Raw genomic sequence first — 24,453 nt, forward strand, 5'->3', positions numbered from 1 at the left:
TATTATTATTAATTTTTATTATCAACTTTAATGTCTTTGTTTATTGGTATAATAATATAATAACGATGCTCAGCAGAACCACCAATGTGCCTTCATCACGTGTCGTAATCGCATCTCCCAGAAATTTTCGTTTTCTCAGGGATGTCAACACAATATTCACGTAGATTGTACCACTTTCGTTCCAAACAGTTAGTTATCACACAAAATCCTCAACATGGATCGACAACCACCCTATGACACCAACAATTTTGACCAGTTCAGGTACCAGCTGTTCCCCCAGATCCTGAATTTCCTATCACAGAATCAACAACAACAACAACAACAACAACAACAACAGCAACATCAACATCAACAGCAGCAGCAACAACAACAACAACAACAACAACAACAACAACAACAACAGCAACATCAACATCAACAGCAGCAGCAACAGCAGCAGCAACAGCAAATCCAAGTCCAACAGAATGTGTTAGCACAACCACAACAGCCGGTGCTGCAGCATCAGCAGTACAACACACTGATGAGTGTCCTTGATGCGTTACCATCAGGTGTCCCAGGGTCCTTGAATCGCTCTCATCAGTTGGTTAATTCTCTACAACTTGGGCAATATACATCTGCTGCTGGATCTCATCCTTCTACTAATCAACAACAGCAACGACAAATATCGCTTCTTCAAAATGACGCCAATCGTGGTATCGTTCCTGAGGAAACTGATGATAGCAAACTACCTAGAGCAACTTTAAAGCAAAAGATTGACGTATTAGACTGGTATCATGCTAGTGAAAAGAAATCCCAACAAGTGACAGTAGTTCATTTTCAACAATTCAAAAAATTTGCGATTACAAAATCATCGCTAAATAGATGGGTCAAAGATGAACCGAAACTCAGAGAAGAGTTCAGAAATTTATCCTTCAGTTATAGAAATGTCTACAAGAACAAGCCTAATTTGAAAAATCCCGAAATCAATAGGGCTTTGGAATTGTTTTATGAACAGAGCTTGTATGAAAAGGGTGCGGAAAAAATCACTGAGAAAACCCTTTTAAAGAAGTTTGAGAGCTTTGCCTTCAAGTTTGATCCCTCGTTTGATCCAGATAAAGCCAAACGATCTAATGGTTGGCTACATCATTTCAAGAAAAAGAATCTGGAGAAAAAAAGGGTCATCCAAGATTTTTTTATTGAGAATGATAATATTATATCGATCAAGTATATCAATCACGAGAAATTCAGGCTTAAGAATGTTCTTAATGATTTCAAGGCCAGTGACATTTACCATTTTGATGAACTTATGGTGACTTCTGACTTTCCAGGCCGCAAGCTCTTTGGCAATTCCCATGTGATGATCAAAAAATTAATGGTTGGTTTGTGTGTCAATGCTGATGGTAGTGACTTTTTGGGACCATTGATTATTGGTAAGGAGGCAATATCTGAGGATACCAGGACGAAGAATTATATTTATTATTCACACCCTTCGTGCAGCATTACCAATGAAATTTTTTATGATTTTCTTTCTAAATGGGACCAAAAAATTGATGCTGCTAATCCAAACAGAAAGATTGCATTGCTTTTAGACACAATTTACTCTCATATTGTTCCTAATAAGGACTTAAAGCATATAAAGTTAGTGTACTTTAGTCCAAACTTTGCTTCGTCTTTGACTTATCCTCGTGAATTATTTATCAAAAATATTCTTTCAGTCAGCGATAAAATAACCCAAGAGGACAGTTCTGTGTTCAACCTTGATATTAGAGATATACCTTTGATGAACACCAATGTCTCCTCCAGTAAAAGAATAAAAATTGATCGCCAGGATCCAAACCCAAATATCAGAATAAATTATACCCTGGAAATTCAGCCAATCAGTCTTGGTATCTCAAGAGTTTTCAAAAGTCATTTCAAATTGAATTTGTTTGAATATTACTTGTCACAGCTACTTTGTGTTGATAGTACTGATATGGGAGCTATTGGGAACTTCACTGTCGATGTTTTGGCTTCCGTCATGAATGGTATCACTGAGGCCGATTTGATTTATTTCATAACTGAAAGTTGGGATTCATTCAAGCAAGAAAATGAGAGCTATGAGAACAGTGCCACTAGGGCCGAAAATATTGAACTGATGGTAAGAGGCAACGGTCTTCTCGAGCAGCATCCAAGCGGATCATACAAAAGAAATATTGTATCCAATTGTTTCAAAGATAGTGACATTTTGCCATTTTATAATGTTCTCAACACCAACCAGACAGCTGGTGATAGCTCGATCGCCTATTTTGATGTTCCCAAAGAGTTGAAATTATTGAGAATTCTTTCGATTTTTGAACTGAAGAATTTAATCAGCTTACGGAGAAGACAACCATTCTTATCCAAGACAGTTGAACGGCCGTCAGATTTTTTTTCCTTGACCATTGAAGATATCCTTTTCCCACTTGAAGAGTTTGTGGTCAACAAGCATCTAACAGATGAGGAAATTGTTAATTCCATCAAAGAGGAAGTCGGTGCATATAATGAAATTCAAGAAGTATTGAAGAAAAACAGTGAAGAATTTGAAAAAAGGAAGCAGGAACTAAAATTGAAAAAAACCTTAACCAAAAGCCTTGATCCCACAGAACGAACTACTATCAACAATATTATTGATGAGCAAATCAGGCGTATTGATGCTGAAAGTCAGTTAGGACAAATCAGTTCACAGTTATCTAATCCAAATAACTCTTTACCTTCAGATACAGTTCCTACAGAGATTACTGGAGAAATTCCGACAAACCAATCAATCAATGCACAAAGTTCGGAGATGGATATAGCTGGAGGGTATGATATGGATATTCAAGAGCTTCTCAAGATCTCCAAGTTTTTAAACAATGATATGAAGAATTTTTTGAACTCACATTCAAGAAATTACTTGGGTAGAGCCAGAAACCATTTCCGGAATTTCTTGCTTTCATTTAATTTAGAGTTCAATGATTTGTTACTAGATTTTGGTGATGTGATGAAGTTAGAAGGTATGGGTCGTAACTACGATGCGTTTTATGTGAACCTGAATAAAAAGAACTCTAAATTGAAACTACGACCTACTAACAACCAGGGAATAACTTTTGAAAATACTAATAAACTAAATATGGTGAAATCATCACTGCAGAGCAATGTTTTGGGGGTTGATGATTATATTTTGAGCAATGCTAACAAAAGAGATTACGCGAGTGTCTATGGCATTGAAATCAGTGGAACAGGGGAACAGGTAGAAAAACGCCAAAAACAAGTCGCATCAGGATTGAGTGGCATGATGAGGAATTTTAATGGAAATTTATAGGGATATCTTTAAGAACTAGGGGGACAACTTACAAAGGAAAATTTCATTTCTCATGGCCTATTTATGGGAAAAAGAGTGTGCGTTTATCTTTTATGGCAATTGTGGTGTTTGTGATCTAGTGCTTTTTATTTTGATTTACATTGGGGAATATAAATTGGCCGGCATCAATTTTTGATGAGTAGTTTTTATTTTCTTTTGCTGTAGTTTAGTCCATATTCTTGGTGAGTCCATTACGGGGTGTAATACCCGTCACGCGTAAAGTAATATTACCACCATAATTTATTGTACCACAAGTCACCAATGAATGGTCCACAACAGAGTTTTAATAAGGTCACCTTAATGTAACAGCTTAGATTAGATTATATATATATATATATCTCTCCCCCCACTAACTTCTTTTTTTTATCATATTATTTTATGCAGCTTGCTTCAAATAGGAAAACATAAAGTGACAAGCAGTTCAGGAATCTCAATGTAGAAAATATTTTGCCAGATAAAAAGATAAGCTCTTGAAATTATTTTAAAAAAAAATATAAGAAGAGTGAAGTCCTCTTTTACCTATTATTAATATATAATCTGTGAAAATACATAACTACTTTTGTACTTTATCATGTACCATTGCAAACTAGTGATATTACTAATTAGTAACAACGTGTCTCCGAGAATAAAAGTTAATATGGTTAAAAGGACACAATATTATGGATATTTTTAACAAATAATATTCATGGCTATTTTCTGAGATGTGTTTACCATAGTGGCGTATTGGATTACGCTTCTTAAACATTAGCTAGCGCTAACAAGTTTTATTGCTGTGATAGGGTTTGAAACAATTATACTTTTAAATTTGCATTTACATAGGTTTCAATACAATAATTATTTTCATTTAGGAATAGAATTGTCAATATTTTGCTTCGTATGCTGGACTCTTTTAAAACCTTCAAGCATGCCCTTTACAAAATGGCATTGATTTACAGAACACGAAACGGCTTCCAATTACACTACAAATAATAACTTGACCTACTGATTAAAACATATGACTAGTTTATTTTCAAAACTGAATTGATCAATAACCAGATATCAAAATTAGAATCTGAAGTTTGGATCGTTTGCTACAGCCAATTTTCAATTTTCCAACTCTGAATTCAGCATGTTATATTACAGAGACTGTTAAATCTTTTTGGAATGCATAAACGAATTTGTTTTGCAAAACTGTAAGATATTTGATTTAACGGAGGTAAAAATAATACTGCTAATGTTTCGGAAGCCTATCAGTTTTTGTTTCCAGGCATCTTTATCTTTTTAGCACATCACTTTTGTCATTGTATTTATTTTATTATTCAAAACCATGTTTTGTAAAGTTACTATCCGTAGAGAATGAATTGAATCAAAGCTTGCTTAGCTTTATTCTCCTGAAGACCTTACAAATATCAAAACATTATTTTAAAGAAGAATAGTAAAAGATGGAATATATTTAACATATTTCACCACTCTCTTATGGGCATATTATAATCCGATTTATTAAAAAACTTAATCATCATAGATCAATTAGTGCTGTATAGCAATACAACTATGAACTTTTTGAAAGTCTAAATAAATAAAAAAAAAGCGCGTCTTCTTAATTATATTTATGATGGAAATGATCAAAAAAAAATTAAGGAAATACGGAAAGCAGGGATGATTCTTTTTAGAATTTATCATAGTGAAAATTATGGTGTGCCATTTATTGTTGAAGGCTACATGTATTTTTCTTTCGTGACACGTCTGGTGTCAAGGGCTTCGAAGCTTTATATCAAAACCTAGCTACAAACAGAAAAAAATATGCCATATCCAGTTCAAAATATAATTATATACGCAACCATATTTTATTTATAGAAGTACAACATATGTATTAATTTTCGAAACGAAATAAAATTGTGTTTTGCAAAATTAAACTGACGCGAAAAAAAGCAAGAACTCAAAGCATCCTTACAAAACAACCTTTTTTTAAAGATATATTACTAATGTACACAACCTAAATGGATTAGATAAAAAAATTAAAAACCCATACCGAATCTAACAGAAATATTGAAAAAAATTATAATAAAAGTAAGAAAAATTTAAGCAGAAGAATACTTGGTGACAGCACGAGTACCTTCAGAGACAGCGTGCTTAGCCAATTCACCTGGCAAGATCAATCTAACAGCAGTTTGGATTTCTCTGGCAGAAATAGTAGACTTCTTGTTGTAAGCGGCTAATTTAGAAGCTTCAGTGGCAATTCTTTCAAAGATATCACTGACGAAAGAGTTCATGATAGAAATAGCCTTTTTAGAGATACCGGTATCTGGGTGAGTTTGCTTCAAGACCTTGTAGATGTAAGTGTTGTAAGTTTCCTTTCTGGTCTTAGATCTCTTCTTACCATCAGTAGAGGAAGCAGCAGTCTTCTTAGCAGCAGGCTTCTTGGAGGCTGGAGCCTTGGAGGCAGGTTTCTTTTCAGCTTTTGGGGCCATTGTGTAGGATATAATATGTGTAGTAAATTAAAAAAGTGTTGATACAGAGACGGAACTGAAAGAATGAGTTTTTTTTTTATTTTGGATTTTGGGTGGATTATATACCTTCAGTTACAGATTGTTGAAATGTATGGTTGTCTGTTTTGGGTAACTGCAGTGCGGATTTCTAAATGCAGCAGCCAGAGAAAAAAAAAACATTTTAAATACAATGTGGGGTTTTTCATCAAAAAGAGCGCGTTGCACACATGCTGAAAATTGTCCCCTGTAGGGGGTAGGTTCCGGAATGTGAGCCACTTTTGGGATTTAATAATCTTTCAAACATCTGGACGTACTTAAACCCCAACGTTTCCACCATTCCAACTTCTAATTGTGCTTTGGTTTAATATTCTGTATCTTTGTCAAGATAATATCTTTCATATTCACACAATAATAATTCTATAACATAATGTCTGGTGGTAAAGGTGGTAAAGCCGGTTCTTCTAAGGCCTCCCAAACTAGATCAGCCAAGGCTGGTTTGACTTTCCCAGTCGGTAGAGTCCACAGATTGTTGAGAAAAGGTAACTACGCTCAAAGAGTTGGTTCAGGTGCTCCAGTTTACTTGACTGCTGTTCTCGAATATTTGGCCGCTGAAATCTTGGAATTGGCTGGTAACGCTGCTAGAGATAACAAGAAGACCAGAATTATCCCAAGACATTTACAATTGGCCATCAGAAACGATGAAGAATTGAACAAGTTGTTGGGTCACGTCACTATTGCTGAAGGTGGTGTTTTGCCAAACATTCACGGTTCCTTGTTACCAAAGAAATCTGGTAAGCCAAAGGCTTCTCAAGAATTATAAGCTCGACCTCAACGTCTCAGCTTTTTCTCTCTTTTAGTTTTGCATTTTCAAGCTTTATCATTTGAATGCAGTGTACAATAGATTTTCGGGGTATTTTATTTGGTATAATTATAAGATGTAAGTTTCGCTGTATTCAATTCGTATTTTAATATTTGTTTTGTTATACATGTGGGCATTTACCACATGTCTTCATAGAACCATGTAGTTGAAACAAAAACCATGACGTAATAATCTTGATAATATATAGACAAAACACTAGCATTTATAATAGACACCTCTTGTTGGTTAATATCTACAAAGCAGCATTTTGCTTACTATATCACCGTATCCAGCATCGCCCATAACCTTGAAGCACACGTGTAAGTGCACGTGCCAAAGCTTCAAAGAAATTTCTCAAAAAATAAAAATTTGAAGCATTTCAATAGGAATTGAATGGTGGAGTTTTCTTTCACATTTTAACATCAATCGTCAACTATATACAAAGATGTTCCAAATACTTAGAACCCGAGCAATCGGGGCCTTTTCAGGTGCCAGACTTTATGGTCTTCCTACCCTCAATAGATCATATGCCACCAAAGGTTCCAACTCAATTACCGAACTTTTAAATTTCAATTCGATCAAGTCCAGCAGTACCAACAAATTTAAAGAGGTTTCTTACGATAATATATTGAAAGAAAGTAAAACCAGAGGCCCAAGATCAAGTGTTTCCTTTGGGGTGCAAGAAGTTGTTGAAGATTTTAAGAACCAAGTTCGTCAGATGCCAATCGCTAGAGACTCTGCCAATGTTTATGTGAACGTTCGTAATTCCAACACTCTTGTCTCTGATTTTAAAAAATTGGAAGGTATTGTTGGCAGAAACCAAATTGCCCAAGACAAAAGAGACCAAAGATTTTATGTTAGACCAGGGAGAAAGAGACGTTTGGATAGATCTAGAAGACACAGAAAATTGTTCAAGGCTGGATTCAAGAACCTCCTTGGAATGGTTAAGGATGCTAGAAGAAAGGGTTACTGATTCTCTTGAAAATATATTCAACTTGGGACCATATCTTGTATATATATAAATATGTCTATATCTCTTGAGGGTTGTTAATGTTTTAATGATGCACTAATTATTGTTTAAACACTTGAAATGTAGGAATATTCGAAATTATTAATGCCATGCAATATCTTTTAGGTCAGGAGTTATTTTGTGATTATGCAAATACTAATAGTACTCCAAATCGCCAGTGCTCATCAATGTCCAGTGTACCAGCATGCTTTCTGTATATGGCAATCAGTCTTTTCCCCGATAGGAGAAAAATCACAATTTTTTTTTTTTTTTTTTTTTTCCCCTCTAACTGATACTAAAATTCATGAGCTAAAAAAATATTAAATACTTTTTAAAATTGTTGCTATTTCTTATGAATACTTTGAAAACCAGAAAGCGGCAATAGCTATATATTAAAAAATAATGTCCAGTGCTTTATCAGCTTCAGTTAACCTTCTAAATACCATCATTGGTGCAGGGTTGTTAGCCATGCCGTTTGGTATCAAAGCGAACGGCTTGACGTTGGGGGTATTTGTGATCATATTTTGCGCTTGTTGCTCGATGTTTGGGCTTTATTTACAAGGAAGATGTGCTAAATATAACCGTCCTGGACATTCGTCGTTCTTTGCTTTAAGTCAGTTGACATATCCTTCCTTATCGGTGTTGTTCGACTTGGGGATTGCTGTCAAATGTTTTGGGGTTGGTGTTTCTTATCTCGTGGTGATTGGTGATTTACTACCAAAGATAATGGAATCATTATTGTCCGACGATACCCTTCAACAGAAGCCTTACTTGGTGGAAAGAAATTTTTGGATTAGTATAGTCATGTTCATGGTGGTGGCACCGTTATCTTTCCTTCGAAAGTTAGATAGCTTGAGATATGCCTCAATGGTGGCTTTATCCTCGGTTGCATACTTGTCAATATTGGTTGTCGAACACTTCCTTAAGAACGACATTCCCAACGAAATCAAGGGTGATGTCAGATATTTCACTCCTTATAGCGCCACTTCAATGTTTTCAGCTTTCCCATTATTTGTGTTTGCTTACACCTGCCATCAAAATATGTTTTCTTTATTGAACGAGCTCAAGGATAAATCTAATGGGAATATTAACAAAGTAATCAGCTCGGCGATATGTACGGCCATGTTTTTATATATATTTGTTGGTGCCACAGGCTACCTCACTTTTGGTGATAATGTCCAAGGTAACATTATCGTGATGTACCCAGCAGCAATTTCGTCAACTATTGGCAGAATTGCTATTGTTGTGTTAGTCACCCTCAGTTTCCCTTTGCAATGCCATCCAGCAAGAGCGTCAATCAATCACATTGTACACTATATCCTGGTGCGGAAAATTGAAATTGAATCAAGGGCAAACTCCGTTAGTTCACATATTCAAAGAACCGCTTCGGGGATATTCAGAGCTTTATCATTCAGCTCGACTAATTCTGGAAGTAACTTATTGACTCCGAGAGCTAGTGGGTCCAGAAACTACTCGAGCACCAATTTAAATAGTGATCAACAGGCACCACTTATACCAAATACTTTGAATGCCAGTGCCCCAGCAACAGATGTTGAGGATGAAGCTGATAGCCTAGTGATCCCAAAAATGAGAAAAAACAAGAAGCATGCCACTGTGGTGGAGCTTCCAACTAAAAAATTCATCATTTTGACCACTATTATTGTGTTATTCTCTTATATCCTTGCATTGAAAGTGAGATCTCTTGAACATGTATTAGGATTTGTTGGTGCTACTGGCTCAACGTCAATTTCCTTTATTTTGCCAGGGATATTCGGTTACAAGTTAATTGGATCGGATTATCCTATTTATAATGACAATGAAGAAGATGAAGTGGTGATCGATTCGCAAGACAACGAAGATCCATTCAGCTTGCCAATAAAGAAAGTTTCTAGAGCTGACTTGTTGGTTAAGTACTTGGCTGGTGCATTGGTGATTTGGGGAGTTTGCGTGATGATTGTTTGTTTATCAGCAGTCATATTTTTGGGTGCTGGTCATTGATTAAGAATGATAGATAGATTGTGTTGATCACTGAAAGATGTGTATTTTTGCTGAGTGAATAATTCAATGTGATGATTACTCTCTACATATTTTAAAATATCGTAGATTTCTTTCTTGAGTTAAAACTATAGTAACTGAAAAACTGAGCTATATATGTATATATATTACACTGCTGAATACTATCATCATTATAAAAACAATAAAAAAAAAAAGAGAAAAATTGATAATTAAAAGAGAAATAATGAAAAACACTCTTTCCAATTAATAACTTCAGATTTTCATGTTTCTAATTTTTTTTTCTTTTTCTTTGTTCAGCCATTTAAAAAATTCACTTTTCCACGATTCCAAAGTGTGTTCCATTCATCAACAACATATAATCAAGAAAGAAAAAGCTAACGTAACAAAAACCAACTAGGTCAACAAAACTAAAAAAAAAACAAACAGGTTAACAATAAAATATCAATCAGATACAAAAAAAAAATGGCGATCGGGAAAAGGTAATGAAATGATAAGAGTCCATCAATCAATTATGAAGTCAAATACAAACATAACTCGGAGAACTTCAACATTCATAATCAATGACAAAATGAATACATGGATAAAGTACTAGCAGAAATAGAGGAAATAATTGTAGGGGAATTGAAGTGCTTGAAAGATCCAATGACACATAAGAGAGAATAATCAATACGTATGCTCATTCATGATCCTAAACACAAGGAAAAAAAAACGATAAGCAAGGAGGAGTTGAGTATAAAGGAAAACCTCATTTATACAAAGTAACGGGATGGTGTTGGTGGTGGTGTTCTTATTTTTCTTATTTTTATTTTCGCTGTTTTCATGATTGTTATGGGGATGTGTGGGATAAAGCAGCATAGTTGAATCCTCTAAAAGAATAACCAGGCAAGGATGAAAGTGATAAGGGCACCAAAGATTGCGAGTTGAACAGGAATTCCGCCGGCTTCTTCGGTGACGGCAGTTTGAGATTCGCTCTTGGCTGCGGCAGATTCAGTTTTTTCTTTTGCTGTTTCCTTGGTAGCATTGGTGTTCATTTTAGCGCTAATTTGATCAATTTTCTTTTGTGATTCGCTCAAATCTTTATCAACTGCAGCAGTGCTTTTGGATATTGGTGATGAAGTAGATGAGTAGACACTGTCATTAAGAGTAGTTTCATCGTGAACAGCAAGAGATGATGCTTTTGGTGTTGGAGTTTCATTCACAATCTTTTTAACTGGTTCACGAGGAGCGGCATTGCTGGCCGAAGAGGCACCTTGGCCGCTAGAAGCTGGCTGAGTCTTGAACATAACACGGATTTTTTTAGAAGAGGATTCGGCCTTGAATTGCTTTTCCAAAGTAGGCCATAACTGGGCAACTGGTTGAGAAGTTTCATTGATTTCGTACGGACATGGCAAAGAAACAACCAAAAATTTGTCTCTACATTTATAACCTGGTTCAGGTTCTTGCTTTAAACCTTGCAAAATGATTTGAACATCCAATTTCTCACCTGGTGCAACAGTGGCGGCATTAGGTCTGACACAGTAGCTAAAAATCACTTGTTAGTATATGAAAACCATTAAAATAAGACCCCAGATTGATTTTTCTTTTTCTGCTTCGATAGATAACATCTAATGATGATTAGAACAAACCAGCACCACAGGCTGAATAAACAAAACAATCACAATACGTACAGTTTAGGGGCAGTGGTCTTGACTTTAAAAGCAAGAGTTTTGTCACTTTTATTAGCCAAACTGATAATCTCAGTGGAGGATTTGGTGAATGGGGCTATAGATTGTTAGTAAGTAAATCTATGATAATGCAAACAAACGGGTAGCAACATCAAGAAATAAGACACCAAAATAATAGTTATATCAGCCAAGGCTGTCAAAGAAGAGCTTTGTTTAACCGCAATGACAATCCATTGGTTGCTTCAAGTAGCCGAAAAGGGAATTATACAATTCGTTTTGGGGTGGCGGTTGCACTTCTTTTAAGAGATCTGTTGATTTGCCGTCACATTTTGTAGAATTCCATCTGATAAATTAATTTATCACCAGACCCACAATAGGGGGTAGAATTGTGAAATTAAAGAAATTTACTCACCCTTGAACTCTAAGAAAGCTGGTGAGATTTCCATTGCGAAGCAGATTGATTGGTTGGGCTTGCTACTGTTGTAGTCGTGGTGGTGGTGGACTGCTGATAAAAGGAGAGGAAAGAAGCTTTCTTGCTTGTGAGGGAAAAAACCACAAGCTGATGTAGTGATGTGTACTTTTTTTTTCTGCTCCCGTTTCAACGTCTTAGTGAAATTACCAAGTAACTTGCAACAACCGGGGATATTACAAGGGGATTTTGTTACGGATATATATGAAGAAAAAAAAAACCAGAGAGAGAAAAGCCAGGTGAAAAAAGAATGATAAAATATGGAATGAAAAATCCAGGCTTCTTGTACAATTGCTGTTCAGCAATGGACCCAAAGCACGGCACCCACGCGACCAGCATAACTTTTGGCGGGTGGCAGATGGGGGGCAAAATGAAAAACAACCGCGGCCGTTTCGGGGGGTGATGCCGGACAGGTATGATTATTAACTTCTTCTTTGCAGTTTTTTTTTCTGGTATGCTACAGGGTCAAATCATCGTAGAAGACATCATTGAATGGAAGAACTATGGATGGGGATCTTGAAAGAACGATAGGTACGTGGATCGCTCTCTGTTTTTATACAAAAAAAGACGCGTACTCTTGCTAACACTGTTTTAGAGTCTCTTTTTTCACCCAAAATCAAAACCCGTAACGATGTGTTGGATCACCTAGAAAACTCCTTGGATTCCCAGAACTTTACCAAAAATATAGATAAAAAGCTGGCTGCTTCTTTAATCAATGGGTTGTACTCGTCAATTGAAGTTGATTTAACCCTTTTGCGCTCAGGCAAAGGCTCTTCAAGCGCCATTGAGTCAAGGCTTGTTAAAGCTTCCAGAAGTATTAGAAAATTCCTTCAGAACAGAGGCCCAAAGTTGAAAAATAACCAGATATCCAAAATAATGGGTAGGATATTGTCGACTTTTGAAACTATTCATTATAGACCAATGTCATTGGAGTTTGCTAAGAGCTTGTCATTCTTGACGTCTAAGACCTTGTACATATTGTCAATGAGAGATCCAGACTATACATCAATAGTCAAGTCATTGATACGAATATTGAACAAAGAATTTCAGAGACATGAAGCTTCCAATGGGGATAACATCATCTGTGCGGTTCTAGAGGCACTTCACAACACCATATCATCCTTTGCATTGTCGTCGCCGAGATCAAGCTTATTCGCCAAATCTAATGATTTATTGATATCTTTAGTGGAAATGTTGACGAAATTTATCGAAAGATTCCAGAAAAGTTCTTTGAATATGGTGCTCGCTTTCAAGATGGCCAATTTCATCATTATCAATGGCTGCTTGGAATCAGTTAAATTGGTACATCGGTTGATTCTAAAATTTATGAAGGTTTTGCCCTGTCTTCAACTATACAATTATTCTTCTCTTAAAGATATAGTTCTAGTGTTTTTGAATTTATCTGGAGATTATATTATTTCCTATCATAGAGTTCCTCGCCAATCTCAATCAGAAAATATTGCCGAGTTGGATGACCTAAAAACCATCAAGACAATGATTGTTGAAATAATTAACTTAATCGACTTACAACTTATTAACTCCAAGGACCATGAGTACGATCTTCATATAAAATCAATAAATTTCTATGACAGCGCAATACATCATAATATAAGCCATTGGTTTAAACTTGATTTCATTTTCCTCTCGCCCAAACAAAAAAATCAACCATTTCATTCAGACCAAAGGGCATGGTTGTCTAGAGTAGTTACCGCGAAACTCGTAGCTATCTACTTTGAGATTCTAAAGATGAATGAAAATCAAGATGATGAAGAGGAGCTGCAGCAAAAGCCAATGTTAAAAAAGAGAAAGGTGGTTCATAATTCATTTTTCGGGAAAATGAATGGTGGTGCTATAACCGATACTGATTTCAATTTAGTAGAAGTGTTGAACCAATCTAGTTCATTTATGAATTTTTTGAGCTTATTGCTCAAGGTAAACAAAGAAGTTATTGGTTGCCAGATTCTATTATTCTATCTTTCTATGAAGCCAAGGTTAGATATATTAAATGATAATTCATTATTAAATGTGGTTGAAGCAATTTTTTGCAAGCTTGATGATACTAAGCTTTCGGGTTGGTTATTATTGGCTTCAAAAGTGATTTTGGAGTACTTGTTGGTGCAGGACATCTCTAGAATTGAAACCTGTTACGGATTCAAGGGCCTTGAAAAATTGTTAAAAATTTGTTTACAATCTTTGAATAATAGTACTTATGGATCTGTTTGCTGCTCTACTGCCATTACCATTTTAAATTATTTTGAGGCAAAGGATTATATGAAGCTCAAATTAGCAAATGATTCAATTCTAAACCAAATTGTGTACTCCATGATCGATCTAGCGGAAATTAGGGGCCCAGCTACAGTGAATAACCACAGCTTTATGTTTTGGTTCAAGTTATACGCCAGCTTTGGTAACCACTCCAAAATTGGCAATATTATTAGTGAAAAGGTATTGCTTTGGCTTTTAGGAAAATTTGACAGAATGGTGTCTACATTGAATGATAACCAAAACTCGATACTTGGTACCTTCTTAGTATGGATTTTGGGAGGCCAAGGGATAACTGTTACCAATGATCAACTATATGGCACGGATGGAAGTTTTTATGATTTCAAAACTTATAGCAGAAGCTTTATGAATTATTGCGTGCTATGGAAAAGTAGTGAAGAGTTTAGGGATCGACTCGCCTTGAATTTTGTTAGCGCATATCAACCCGGTGACAGTTTACTGGTTGGTCCTCTTCAGAAATCCTCAAACCTGCAAGAATTAGTTGACCAATTATTGTTAACTTGGTTCAAGTCATTAGATGAGATTTCGACGGGAACCCAGTTAGAACCTAGCGCAAGTTCAAAGGGTGATAATTCTACAATTTCTACTGTATTAGCTTTACAATTACTTGATGTTTATATCTTGAAGCTTGATGACACAGTGTTGAAAGGCAGTAAGCACAACATTGAATTTAAATTGGAGTCTGTTTTGCAGGAGAGACTATGCGAGGCCTCAGCATTATCTTTGCTTAATAACTTCTCTTTGTTGAATAGTTACTGTCTGCAAAAGACCGAGATTCATAAAACAAGGAAGGTGAATCTTCTAAAATTCATAAATTTGAGGAAATTGGTGTTCAATACTTTACAATTACTTAAGAATGGAGAATCTGAAACCATTGAAGGATCAAGATCCATGAGATACCACTCTCCAAGCCCATTGCCGAGTGAAGATCCCGATGGGTTTGGGGCTGTGAGAAGACATCGTGGTGATCTAGAATTTTCAGATACTGAGATTAATCACTTCAAGTTGGCGGAATTATATCTGAAAACTTCTTTACAAGATCAACTTTTCTTGTTTGTAGCTGATATCATTAATTCTAGTGACCAAAGTGAAAATGCTATTGCCGAGGACTTTAAAGACTCCGTTGACTTCTTGATGCTATTGACGCCATCTCAGTTTATTGATTGTTGCGGGTCCTATTTCAAGATATTATCAACTACTGAACGTCATAAGTTGCCGATGGGCAAGAAACTTGTGAGATTGATCGGTAACAAATTGTTGGCTTCGGACCATTTTGAAACCAATGAAATTGCTATCTGTTTTGCGTGCCGCTTACTTTCAATAATCACTTATGAATATTACAAATTTGAAAAAGATTACAACGATGTTTTAAAGTATCTTTTGGAACTCCAAAAATCAAAGTTTCTTAACACCGCTGATTCATTGAAAGAATTTCAAGCGTTGCTTTTATTGTTAATACCCGAAGTCTTCAACCTCCAGCCCGGCACTGATGAAGGAATCATCCTGCCGTTATTTAAAGTTGACCTTGGAACTCATATCACTGTTGCGTTCGATAACCATGAGGCAAATTTTTTGCGATTAAACTTGGCCAATGAGTACTCCAAGTTCTTTGAGAGGGCAACTTGTGAGATAATTACTGCGTCTTATAACAAAATCTATAAAGTGTTTGACTTACCTCAACAAAGCCTGGAATGCTTTTTCACCTTTGCCTATTTCTTGGCTTCCAGCACCAAAAATTCTAAATATACCACCAGCTATTACTTGTTTAATGTGACGGAGTTCATCTCGTTCCATCATTTAGAGGATTATATAGTCATGTGCTTTGACCTAACCGTTAAGAAATTAGGGTTGAAGAACAGGAACGAGTTGTTTTGTCAGTTTAGACTAGAGATTTTGCAGTTTTGGCATCAATCAAAGTCGCAAATGACCGAGTTCCCGTTTGCGCTTTTTGGATATAGTTCAGAAAAAGAGTTCATTTCAAGAAACTACCAGTATATAGTCCCGGTTATTTTTTCCGGAAAGAGATCAGGAAATAGTGAAGATATGTTAAACTATATTGTATCAAGTACTGGCAAAGAAGCGAAAAAACTTGTGTTTGAATGCTTGCCCACGATTGTTTGCTTGGCATTCACGCAAAATGGAATAAAGAATGATGTCTTCAAAGGGGTCTCCTCTTGTGTTGGTAGTGATCAAGTCAAACTGGTTTTCCGCAAATGGTTATCAGACATTATCTTAAGCGTGATCATCTTCTGCAATTTATCTGATAGAAAGGCACTATCAATAGTTTTCAAATCGGCCAATGAGGATGATGGATTACAAGAATTCAAAATAAGGGACACAAACAGCTTGATTCCATTAGAGGCTCCAGTAATTGGGATTGCTCCGAAAACCGCGAAGGCATTAATAAAGGTATTATTGGAGAATTTTTACAAGGGTGATAACTTTTGGAAACTGTCTACTATTTTCTTCTTGACCACCAACATTTTGCGGCTACTTAACGATGCTTTATCAATTGATGACAAATTATCCAATTTGAGGAAATTGAATGTTATTTTGTCATACACCATGGCCGAGAGCTACTCGCCTGAAATCTTAAAAGCAGTGATTTATGGACTATTACCATATGTGTTTGATTATAACTTGAAGGACGAAGTGTCATACATCATGTTAAAAGCTTTGGTGGGGGGTTCAAAGTTGTTGGTGAATTGTGATTTAGTCATATTTAAACTAGTAACAGCTTTGGCAGGAGAGATCTTGGAGACAGGTAATAGAGTCGAAGCATTGGAACGTTGGTTTATCAAATTTTATAATGAGTTGCTGGATGATACAGAAATTATAAATTTGGTTTTAAGACAATTAGTTAGTATTTTGAAGAATGAAAATTGGCAACTTACAGCCCCACAGTTAACCATGATTATCAAAAAATGTTACAATGAAAAAGGATATGCTCAGTGGTTGGAAGAATTTGTCCCTATTTTGTTTTTGTCAAATGATAATGACTTTTCTTTGATCATTGATTCCGTTTCTCCAGATTATACATTGGCGACATTTCTCTATCACATGAAGCGGAAAAAAGGGTCATCGCCTAAATTTTTGAGATGGAGGGCTAATTATTTAGGTTGTTTTTACTCTGAGACTGGAGTGGGGTTTGAGGTAGCTAAACCTAGGAAAAATTTGTCGTGGCTTAAATCAGCATTCGAGAAAAAATCTGTTCATTATGTCATGTCTTTTTTGTTCAAGGATTTGAAAACATGGGTTGATGAGAATATTAGTAAGTTCGATAAGAAACAGTTATTGATGCAAGACACTTTAAGGGTGTTCTTTAGCATCCATTTGCAAGACCAAGATATTTTTAGTAAGGTGTGCAGCTTTAATGAGATTTTCGGGGAATATGAAAATTGCATCGTTCCTTTAGACTTTTCAGTTTTCGCAGTCCAACATCCAATGGAATTAGAGTACCATAGTATGGACTTGGCGAGATTTGTGGAAACTGATTATTTCGTTTCATTATTCACTGCTGACTTTGATAAATGGTGCACCGAACTCTGTTTATCATTGATTGATGGTTTACTGGGTAATGCGGTGTACCTCAGGCCTCTAGCGGTGCTATTTAAGAACTCTCCGGATTTTAGTAAAAAATTCCTTCCTAACTTAGTTGTGTTCTTTCTTGATCAAACTCCTCAGAAAAATGTTACATTGATCAGCAAACTAGTTGAGAAGTATTTGTGTTTGGATGAAGCTTGCATGTGCCAAGAGTCAATGGAACTCTTTGTTGATTTGTGCTTAAGATTAAGAATTGGCAGCAAATATAACGACAAGAAGTTTATTCAAGCGTTTCAAAATAGGTTTTCTGAAAGAGTTTTTCTATTGGCGTGCCGATTAGAACTTTGGATTATTGCGTTGATGTTTTATGAATCATTTAAAGGTGATTTCAACAACTTGGAGCTGGTGTTATCTTTTGAAGAGACAGAAAAATTGTTAGATAAGGCATATCATTGTATTGATGCCGAAGATATAAAATACTCTTTATCGGTAAAGCCAACTCTCGAATACGCAATTGCTGCGATAAATGAAGATAGTGACCTGATGAAGAAAGTGATGATCAACAGCGCCATCTTTGAATCATTGTATAACAGCAATAACTTGATTTCTAGCAAATCAATCGTTAATTCTGTGGAAGGTTGTGGATTATCTGGGATTTCTAACCTCATGAATGATTATTTCAATGATAAAAATAATGATGATATAGAGTTCGACAGCAGCTACAGGTGGGCATGGAGGCTTGGGAAATGGGATCTTCCAGATTCTGAAACCAGGTCATATAATTCAACGATATATAAGAAGTTGAAATCTTTGAAACAAGATAAATTGACGATGGAAAATGACAAAATCCTAGAAGAAGCGTTGCAGATGTGTGACCGCTTGAGTACTGATCATGAAAGGAATTACAAGAATAAATCAATGAATAGTGATTCATCGAAACTTTTAGGATTTTTATGGAACGTGGAATCGTCGCTTAAAATGGATAAACCGTATATCAAAGGGATTCATAAGCTACAAATCAATTCCGACAGTTGGTTGTTTTCCAACGATTTCTCAAGGTATGAAGATTTTTTGGAGGCCAAACAAGTGGCTTTGGGTTTGCAGTACCAGCAGGTAAATTTCGGAAAACCTGGGATCCACTCTTTTAAAATTGCATTGATGAGGATCATTGAATTATTCACTTATAATAACTTGGCGTGCCTAAATAATGAGCCGCAAAAGGCCACAAATTCTATCATGAAAATGGACAAGATCTTGAAGGATGATATGAGATACGATGAAGATGATAAATCTATCACTAGCATCATCAGGGACGCCACGATTATTTCGCAATTTGCCATTGCCACTACTCTTTGGAACCAAAAAGAAACCCAAATTCCTATTGTGATGTTGAAAAAATTGAGATCAGAAGTTAGCGATTCGCAATATTCCGAAATTGCATTGAAGAATGAAATAGTCAGCAAAGATCTTCTTGAATCATTATTAGTGGAATGGCTTTTTGAGCTGAAGCAAGAAACTCCGTCATCGATAATGAAAGAGTATATCCAGACTTTTGATTCGACGGAAACTGGTGCTCACACCACCAAATTATGCCACACCTTCGCAAAATTCTGTGATAATCAATTGAAGCTTTCGAATATTGATGAGGAGCTTCTGAGATATTCCAAAAACATCAAAAGCATGAGCAATGACTTGAAAGAGGCTCGGTCTCACAAGAATTCGGAAATGTCTAGATACTCAAACAAATTGAAAAGCCAGTTGCTTGCTGATGACACTTATTACAAATCATTGATGGAAGCCAAAGAAAATTTCATTAACCTATCGGTGAAATTCTACGTCAACAGTATCCTTACAGGTGATGGGGCTTTTGATTCGGACGTTGACAGGTTGTGTGCGTTGTGGTTGAAGTATTCTGATTCTGACATGGTTAATCTTGAGATTGAACGGTTGGTATCTGATAAGCGATTTTCTTACCATAAATTTATTCCGTGGGTCAGTCAGTTATCATCTAGATTGGCCACGGATGATTCGCTTTTCCAAAGATGTTTGAAGAAAGTTTTAATTAACTCGAGTTTAAAGCACCCGTACCATACCCTCTTCATTTTGAAGAGCTTGAGATTACAACATGATTATAATAAAAACCCTGATGCCATCATGAAGTCTAGAATCACTGCTGCCAATGAGTTGTGGATAGAATTATTCAACCATAGTAATCAATTCAACAGGAAATACTTGATGCCAATTGACCAGTTTTGCAACAATTCGGTGGGTTTGGCGAATTATGAAGTGACAAAAGATCAGAAGGGTTTATTGTTGAAGAACCTCAATATTGGGAAATTTTGGACTGAGAAATTGCCAAATTTGGGGGTTCCATTGCCAACCAGAGAGATTGTGATAAGGAAAGATGCTGACTATGAAAACTGTCCGGTGATCAAGCGGGTTCTGTCACAAGTAGACATAGCCCCCACTGGTATTAGTAGACCCAAAATTGTGGTATTTGAGGAAACCGATGGATCGATTGGTAGGGCATTATTCAAAGGTAACACCGATGATTTAAGACAAGATGCGATTATGGAACAAGTGTTTGAAAAAGTAAATGTTTTATTGATGAAAGACAAAGAGGCCGGCAAGCGGAAATTACAAATGAGAACTTATAAAGTTGTTCCGATGGGACCACAGGCAGGGATGATTCAATTTGTTCCTGATTGTAAATCGTTTTTCGATATTGTTGCCCCATACCACGCGAAATATGATAAACTTAGCCATAGGGATCTTGCTAAAAGATTGATGAATTGGGAGAAGTTGCCGGTGAATCAAAGAGTGATCAATTATGTACATAAGATTGACAACGTTATTAAACCGGTATTTCGAGAGTTTTTCTTTCGAGGGTTCTTGAACCCTTATGATTGGTTTGACAAAAGATTGAATTACAGTAAAGGAACTGCAGCATGTTCTATGGTCGGTCATATGCTTGGACTAGGGGATAGACACGGGAACAATATTTTGATAGACAAAACCTCTGGAGAACCGATACATATAGATCTTGGGGTAGCTTTTGACCAAGGGACGTTACTCGCAATACCAGAAACCGTGCCATTCCGACTCACCAAGGATATTGTTGATGGGTTTGGGGTCAGTGGAGTCGAAGGGGTTTTCAGAAAATCCTCTGAACATGTGTTTAGAGTATTAAGAGATCAAAAAGATCAGATCGATGGGATTTTGAATATTTTGAAGTGGGATCCGTTATATATGTGGTCGATATCGCCACTCAGGAAGAAGCGTTTGGCAGAAGTTGGGAATTTGCATAATATCAAACAAGACATTGGTGGTCTTGAGGCGTCGCGGGCCGTTGCAGGGGTTCAACTGAAGTTAGTTGCCCAAGGATTGAGTGTGGAAGCTGCAGTGAGACTGTTGATTCAAGAAGCGTCTGATGTCAAGAACCTTGCGTTGTTGTACCAAGGATGGTGTCCTTTCTATTGAAACATATTTGTTTGTGAATGAATAATTAATATTACCGTTGTGATTATTATCATATGAAATGATACTTGTAAGTATATAGGGTGCAATAAAAAAAAAAAAATGCGATTTTGTGCTAATGAGACATGTGTGCATCGATGAAGTACCCAAAAAAGGCAGTACGCAAAAATAATGAAAAATAAAAAATAAAAAATAATGAGGTGATTTGAATTTTCTTACTCGGATATACGTAGATGATACCACAAAAAGTAAAAGAAGATGATGAAATAAAAGATAATAATGACAGTTTAGGTCAAATAATAAAATATTGAAGAATAATAAAGCACAATATCTTCCATTCTCTCTCTTCCTCTCTCTATTTTTTTTCTATTTTTTTTATTTCTATTTTTTTGGGTCCACCCACCATTGCATGGGATGGTTGTTGATTAGCGGTACAAAGATTATCAGCTGTTATGCCAAAGTATTGTAGAAGCAAGCAGGTCTCTCACGTCAACGACGCTAACGAGAATGGCTTGAGCAATGAGTGCGGATCTAATTTATATTTAAACACCTGTCACTTTCCCGAAACTCTCTTGGTGTTTGTTTGTCTAACCATAAAATATTGGCAAATATATAACATACACACCCATATATACCACATCGCGCACATACAGAAGATGGTTCTGAGTTTACTACAAATAGCTTTAATTGTGATATTACTAATAGGCTGTATCGAGGGTCTTTCTATGACTTACTTCCAGCTCATGACAGCTTTATACACAAAGACAAAGGGACCCAATGTTATCCAGGATGAAAATGCCACCAGCTGGATGGATGATGACTCCAGTAACCACCACCCAGGGGAAATGGCTACGGATATAAATGAAACGCACAATACATACAAGAATAATCATGGTAATCATCATCAACATCATCAATATCTTGAGTCGACTAATAACAATGCTCCCATCTTGGGTTTATTGGAGGAGAACGGGATAGCTAGACTATTCATCGGAGGACAGAAGTTCCGGCCATATTTTTCCATTTGTTGTGCTCTCATTGGTTTCAGTTTCTTATTACAAGCATAAACATCATCAAGATATGGTAATTTTCATTGTCTTGTCCTTTTTTTGTTCTTTTATTTCACTTTGAATTCATTCTATCACCATATAATCACATATCATAGAAGGTGGTTTTGTTTTAGGGTCTTTTTTACTTTATTTTTTTGTTCATTTTTCCTTCTCTAGTTAGAAATGTATTATATTATATAGCTATATATATACTCATAATGTATATTCTTGTTGTTAGACCATGATGGCATTATTATTTTATTGATGCCATAACAGTAGCGAGGATAATTACCGCCCGGCTGGTTGGTTGGTTGGTGGTTCTCGAGGGTGCATAATTAATGCCGTTTTTGAGGACGATTGATGCCTTTGCAATCACAAATGAACCAAATTTCAAAAATAGAAAAAAACAAAACAGAACAAGACAACAAAAAAACTCAGAAAGCTGGATATCATACGTACCTTTTTGCTTTCTTCTATTTTTCTCTCCCCAATTCCAAGGGTCTTCAACCAACACATGGAACAAATAGATGGCAATCTTGAAGAGCATCCGACAAAATTTTGATCTCTCATATTTTGCCAATGGTAAAAGATCCCGAAATAACTCCCACGCCAAGTATATCGAGTTAGCAGTGGGTTTAGACACCCCGAAAATCATTCTCCAAGGGTCAGAAAGTCAGTCTACCGGATTTGTTGTCAATGGACTGGTGAGTATCATATCCAAGTCCCCAGAAATCATTGGGTCGATCTCGGTTAGTAATCTCAAATTGGAATTCAACCAATTGGTGAAATACTCTAAACCGTTTTTGTTCAATGATGGGGTCGTTGGGACTTGCAAGAAGTGCGGGAACAAGCGGAACACTATTGTAAAGAAAAGCTTCGGAATAAATTCCGATGAAGAGAAACTAATATGCTTAAACGACAACGATATCGTCAACTCAATTCCGTTTTCATTTTTAGTTCCTGGGGATACCCCAGCAACCACGGTGCTAGGGGCTAATATGGATACCTCAATCCATTATGAAATCAAATGTATTCTACAATTCAAGGTTGTACCGACAAAAAGTGAATCAGATGAGCAACAAGAACAAGACGAATTGATAACCACAGAATTCCCCATAACCGTGGGCCGAAGTATCTCGAAAACCCCGGACTTGGTGTACCTTCGGAAATTCTCACAAACAGATATGGACGCCCGAATAGTACTACCCAGTGTGATTTACAGTAAAAGTGCTGTGCCACTCGAATTGATCATTGAAGGATTACAAATAGTGAAAGACGGCAAAATTGTTAGAAAATGGAAACCGAAAAGCATCAAGTGGAAGTTGATAGAGTTTGTGGACATTACAGAAGACCCATGCCGTCAACACTTTGCAACCTTGGAGGAATTGAAAACCCGAATCAATTTTGCTAAAAACCCTTGGAAATTGCAAACAGACAAGTTCTCAACGTTGGAAGTCATAAGGACCAATAGGCTGCAGAACCATGATCTTACAAATGAAGAATACAGTGAGCAACCCGAGTTACTCTACGCTGCCAGCTCTGTAGATGATGATGTTTTGAATAGAAGTCAAGATAATGGGTTTTTCCACCCGTTAGATCCCGATAGACTACGTCACAATTTCAGAGCCCAGCAGCAACCTAAGAAGGAAAATCTATTGTTGGTTTATAGTGATCAAAAATTGCTAGCGTCTGGAGAAATCAAAAATGGATGGAAATCGGAGTACCAAACAGGATCAACAGGTAAAATACATTTCGAGACGGCATTGGATACTGGCCACCTATATACCTGTGATTCCGCTTCATACTGGCCCAAAGTATCCAATGACACCATGGATGTATTTAAAGATATCTACAACGAAGATATTGGCCACGCAAATTGCTCGACTGATATCTCGGATAACTGCAACGAGAAGCAACATTTCTCGGTGTCACACCGGTTGTTTATTGACATTGAAATCACGGATGAGTATGAGAAGAAGAATCCATTGTCTCAGAGCGTGATGGCGAAGATCATGAAGATGAATTTCCCAATAACTTTGACTGAAAGAAGTGGAGCAACGGTAGCATGGGATGAGGAAGTGCCTCCCACTTATTCGATAGTGAAGGGTCAGATGCCACCACCCCAGTACACTGCTGTTTGACGTAAACCCGCACTGCGCCCCCGGAAAGACAAATATACAAAAAAAAAAAAAAAAAAAAAAATTAAGTAAAGTAGCAATTATACAATTTTTATCATTCCTGCTCTTTTCTTGTTGTTGCTTTGCTAGCCCCGGTTAATTACT

The 24,453-nt window shown here is 36.4% G+C and overlaps 9 protein-coding genes across 9 annotated transcripts; 7 read left to right on the forward strand and 2 right to left on the reverse strand. All coding sequences in view use genetic code 12, as the record gives it.

Annotated features, from left to right (window-relative positions):
• Positions 1-214: 214 nt before the first annotated feature.
• DASC09_032230 (transposase) lies at positions 215-3,298 on the forward strand (the record flags this gene model as incomplete). Its single annotated transcript, XM_064996822.1, has 1 exon — positions 215-3,298. The coding sequence occupies one exon, from the start codon at positions 215-217 to the stop codon at positions 3,296-3,298; it is 3,084 nt and encodes a 1,027-aa protein (XP_064852894.1).
• Positions 3,299-5,394: 2,096 nt separating this feature from the next.
• On the reverse strand, positions 5,395-5,784 carry DASC09_032240 (histone H2B family protein; the record flags this gene model as incomplete). The annotated part of the gene is made up of 1 exon (XM_064996823.1): positions 5,395-5,784. One exon carries the CDS (start codon positions 5,782-5,784, stop codon positions 5,395-5,397), a length of 390 nt encoding a protein of 129 aa, XP_064852895.1.
• Positions 5,785-6,229: 445 nt separating this feature from the next.
• DASC09_032250 (histone H2A) lies at positions 6,230-6,622 on the forward strand (the record flags this gene model as incomplete). Its single annotated transcript, XM_064996824.1, has 1 exon — positions 6,230-6,622. The coding sequence occupies one exon, from the start codon at positions 6,230-6,232 to the stop codon at positions 6,620-6,622; it is 393 nt and encodes a 130-aa protein (XP_064852896.1).
• A 484-nt stretch (positions 6,623-7,106) lies between these two features.
• Positions 7,107-7,634, forward strand: MRP21 (mitochondrial 37S ribosomal protein bS21m MRP21; the record flags this gene model as incomplete). The annotated part of the gene is made up of 1 exon (XM_064996825.1): positions 7,107-7,634. The coding sequence occupies one exon, from the start codon at positions 7,107-7,109 to the stop codon at positions 7,632-7,634; it is 528 nt and encodes a 175-aa protein (XP_064852897.1).
• A 438-nt stretch (positions 7,635-8,072) lies between these two features.
• AVT5 (amino acid transporter) lies at positions 8,073-9,668 on the forward strand (the record flags this gene model as incomplete). The annotated part of the gene is made up of 1 exon (XM_064996826.1): positions 8,073-9,668. One exon carries the CDS (start codon positions 8,073-8,075, stop codon positions 9,666-9,668), a length of 1,596 nt encoding a protein of 531 aa, XP_064852898.1.
• An 884-nt stretch (positions 9,669-10,552) lies between these two features.
• Positions 10,553-11,796, reverse strand: DASC09_032280 (phosphatidylinositol-binding protein; the record flags this gene model as incomplete). Its single annotated transcript, XM_064996827.1, has 3 exons — positions 10,553-11,207; positions 11,354-11,447; positions 11,763-11,796. The coding sequence occupies 3 exons, from the start codon at positions 11,794-11,796 to the stop codon at positions 10,553-10,555; spliced, it is 783 nt and encodes a 260-aa protein (XP_064852899.1).
• Positions 11,797-12,322: 526 nt separating this feature from the next.
• Positions 12,323-21,125, forward strand: TEL1 (DNA-binding protein kinase TEL1; the record flags this gene model as incomplete). Its single annotated transcript, XM_064996828.1, has 2 exons — positions 12,323-12,350; positions 12,415-21,125. The coding sequence occupies 2 exons, from the start codon at positions 12,323-12,325 to the stop codon at positions 21,123-21,125; spliced, it is 8,739 nt and encodes a 2,912-aa protein (XP_064852900.1).
• Positions 21,126-21,778: 653 nt separating this feature from the next.
• DASC09_032300 (uncharacterized protein) lies at positions 21,779-22,189 on the forward strand (the record flags this gene model as incomplete). Its single annotated transcript, XM_064996829.1, has 1 exon — positions 21,779-22,189. One exon carries the CDS (start codon positions 21,779-21,781, stop codon positions 22,187-22,189), a length of 411 nt encoding a protein of 136 aa, XP_064852901.1.
• Positions 22,190-22,698: 509 nt separating this feature from the next.
• Positions 22,699-24,312, forward strand: DASC09_032310 (uncharacterized protein; the record flags this gene model as incomplete). Its single annotated transcript, XM_064996830.1, has 1 exon — positions 22,699-24,312. The coding sequence occupies one exon, from the start codon at positions 22,699-22,701 to the stop codon at positions 24,310-24,312; it is 1,614 nt and encodes a 537-aa protein (XP_064852902.1).
• Between the last annotated feature and the right edge of the window lie 141 nt (positions 24,313-24,453).

Source organism: Saccharomycopsis crataegensis (genome assembly GCF_037102585.1).
Source record: "Saccharomycopsis crataegensis DNA, jcf7180000000084, whole genome shotgun sequence".
NCBI classification, from domain to species: Eukaryota; Fungi; Ascomycota; class Saccharomycetes; order Ascoideales; family Saccharomycopsidaceae; genus Saccharomycopsis; species Saccharomycopsis crataegensis.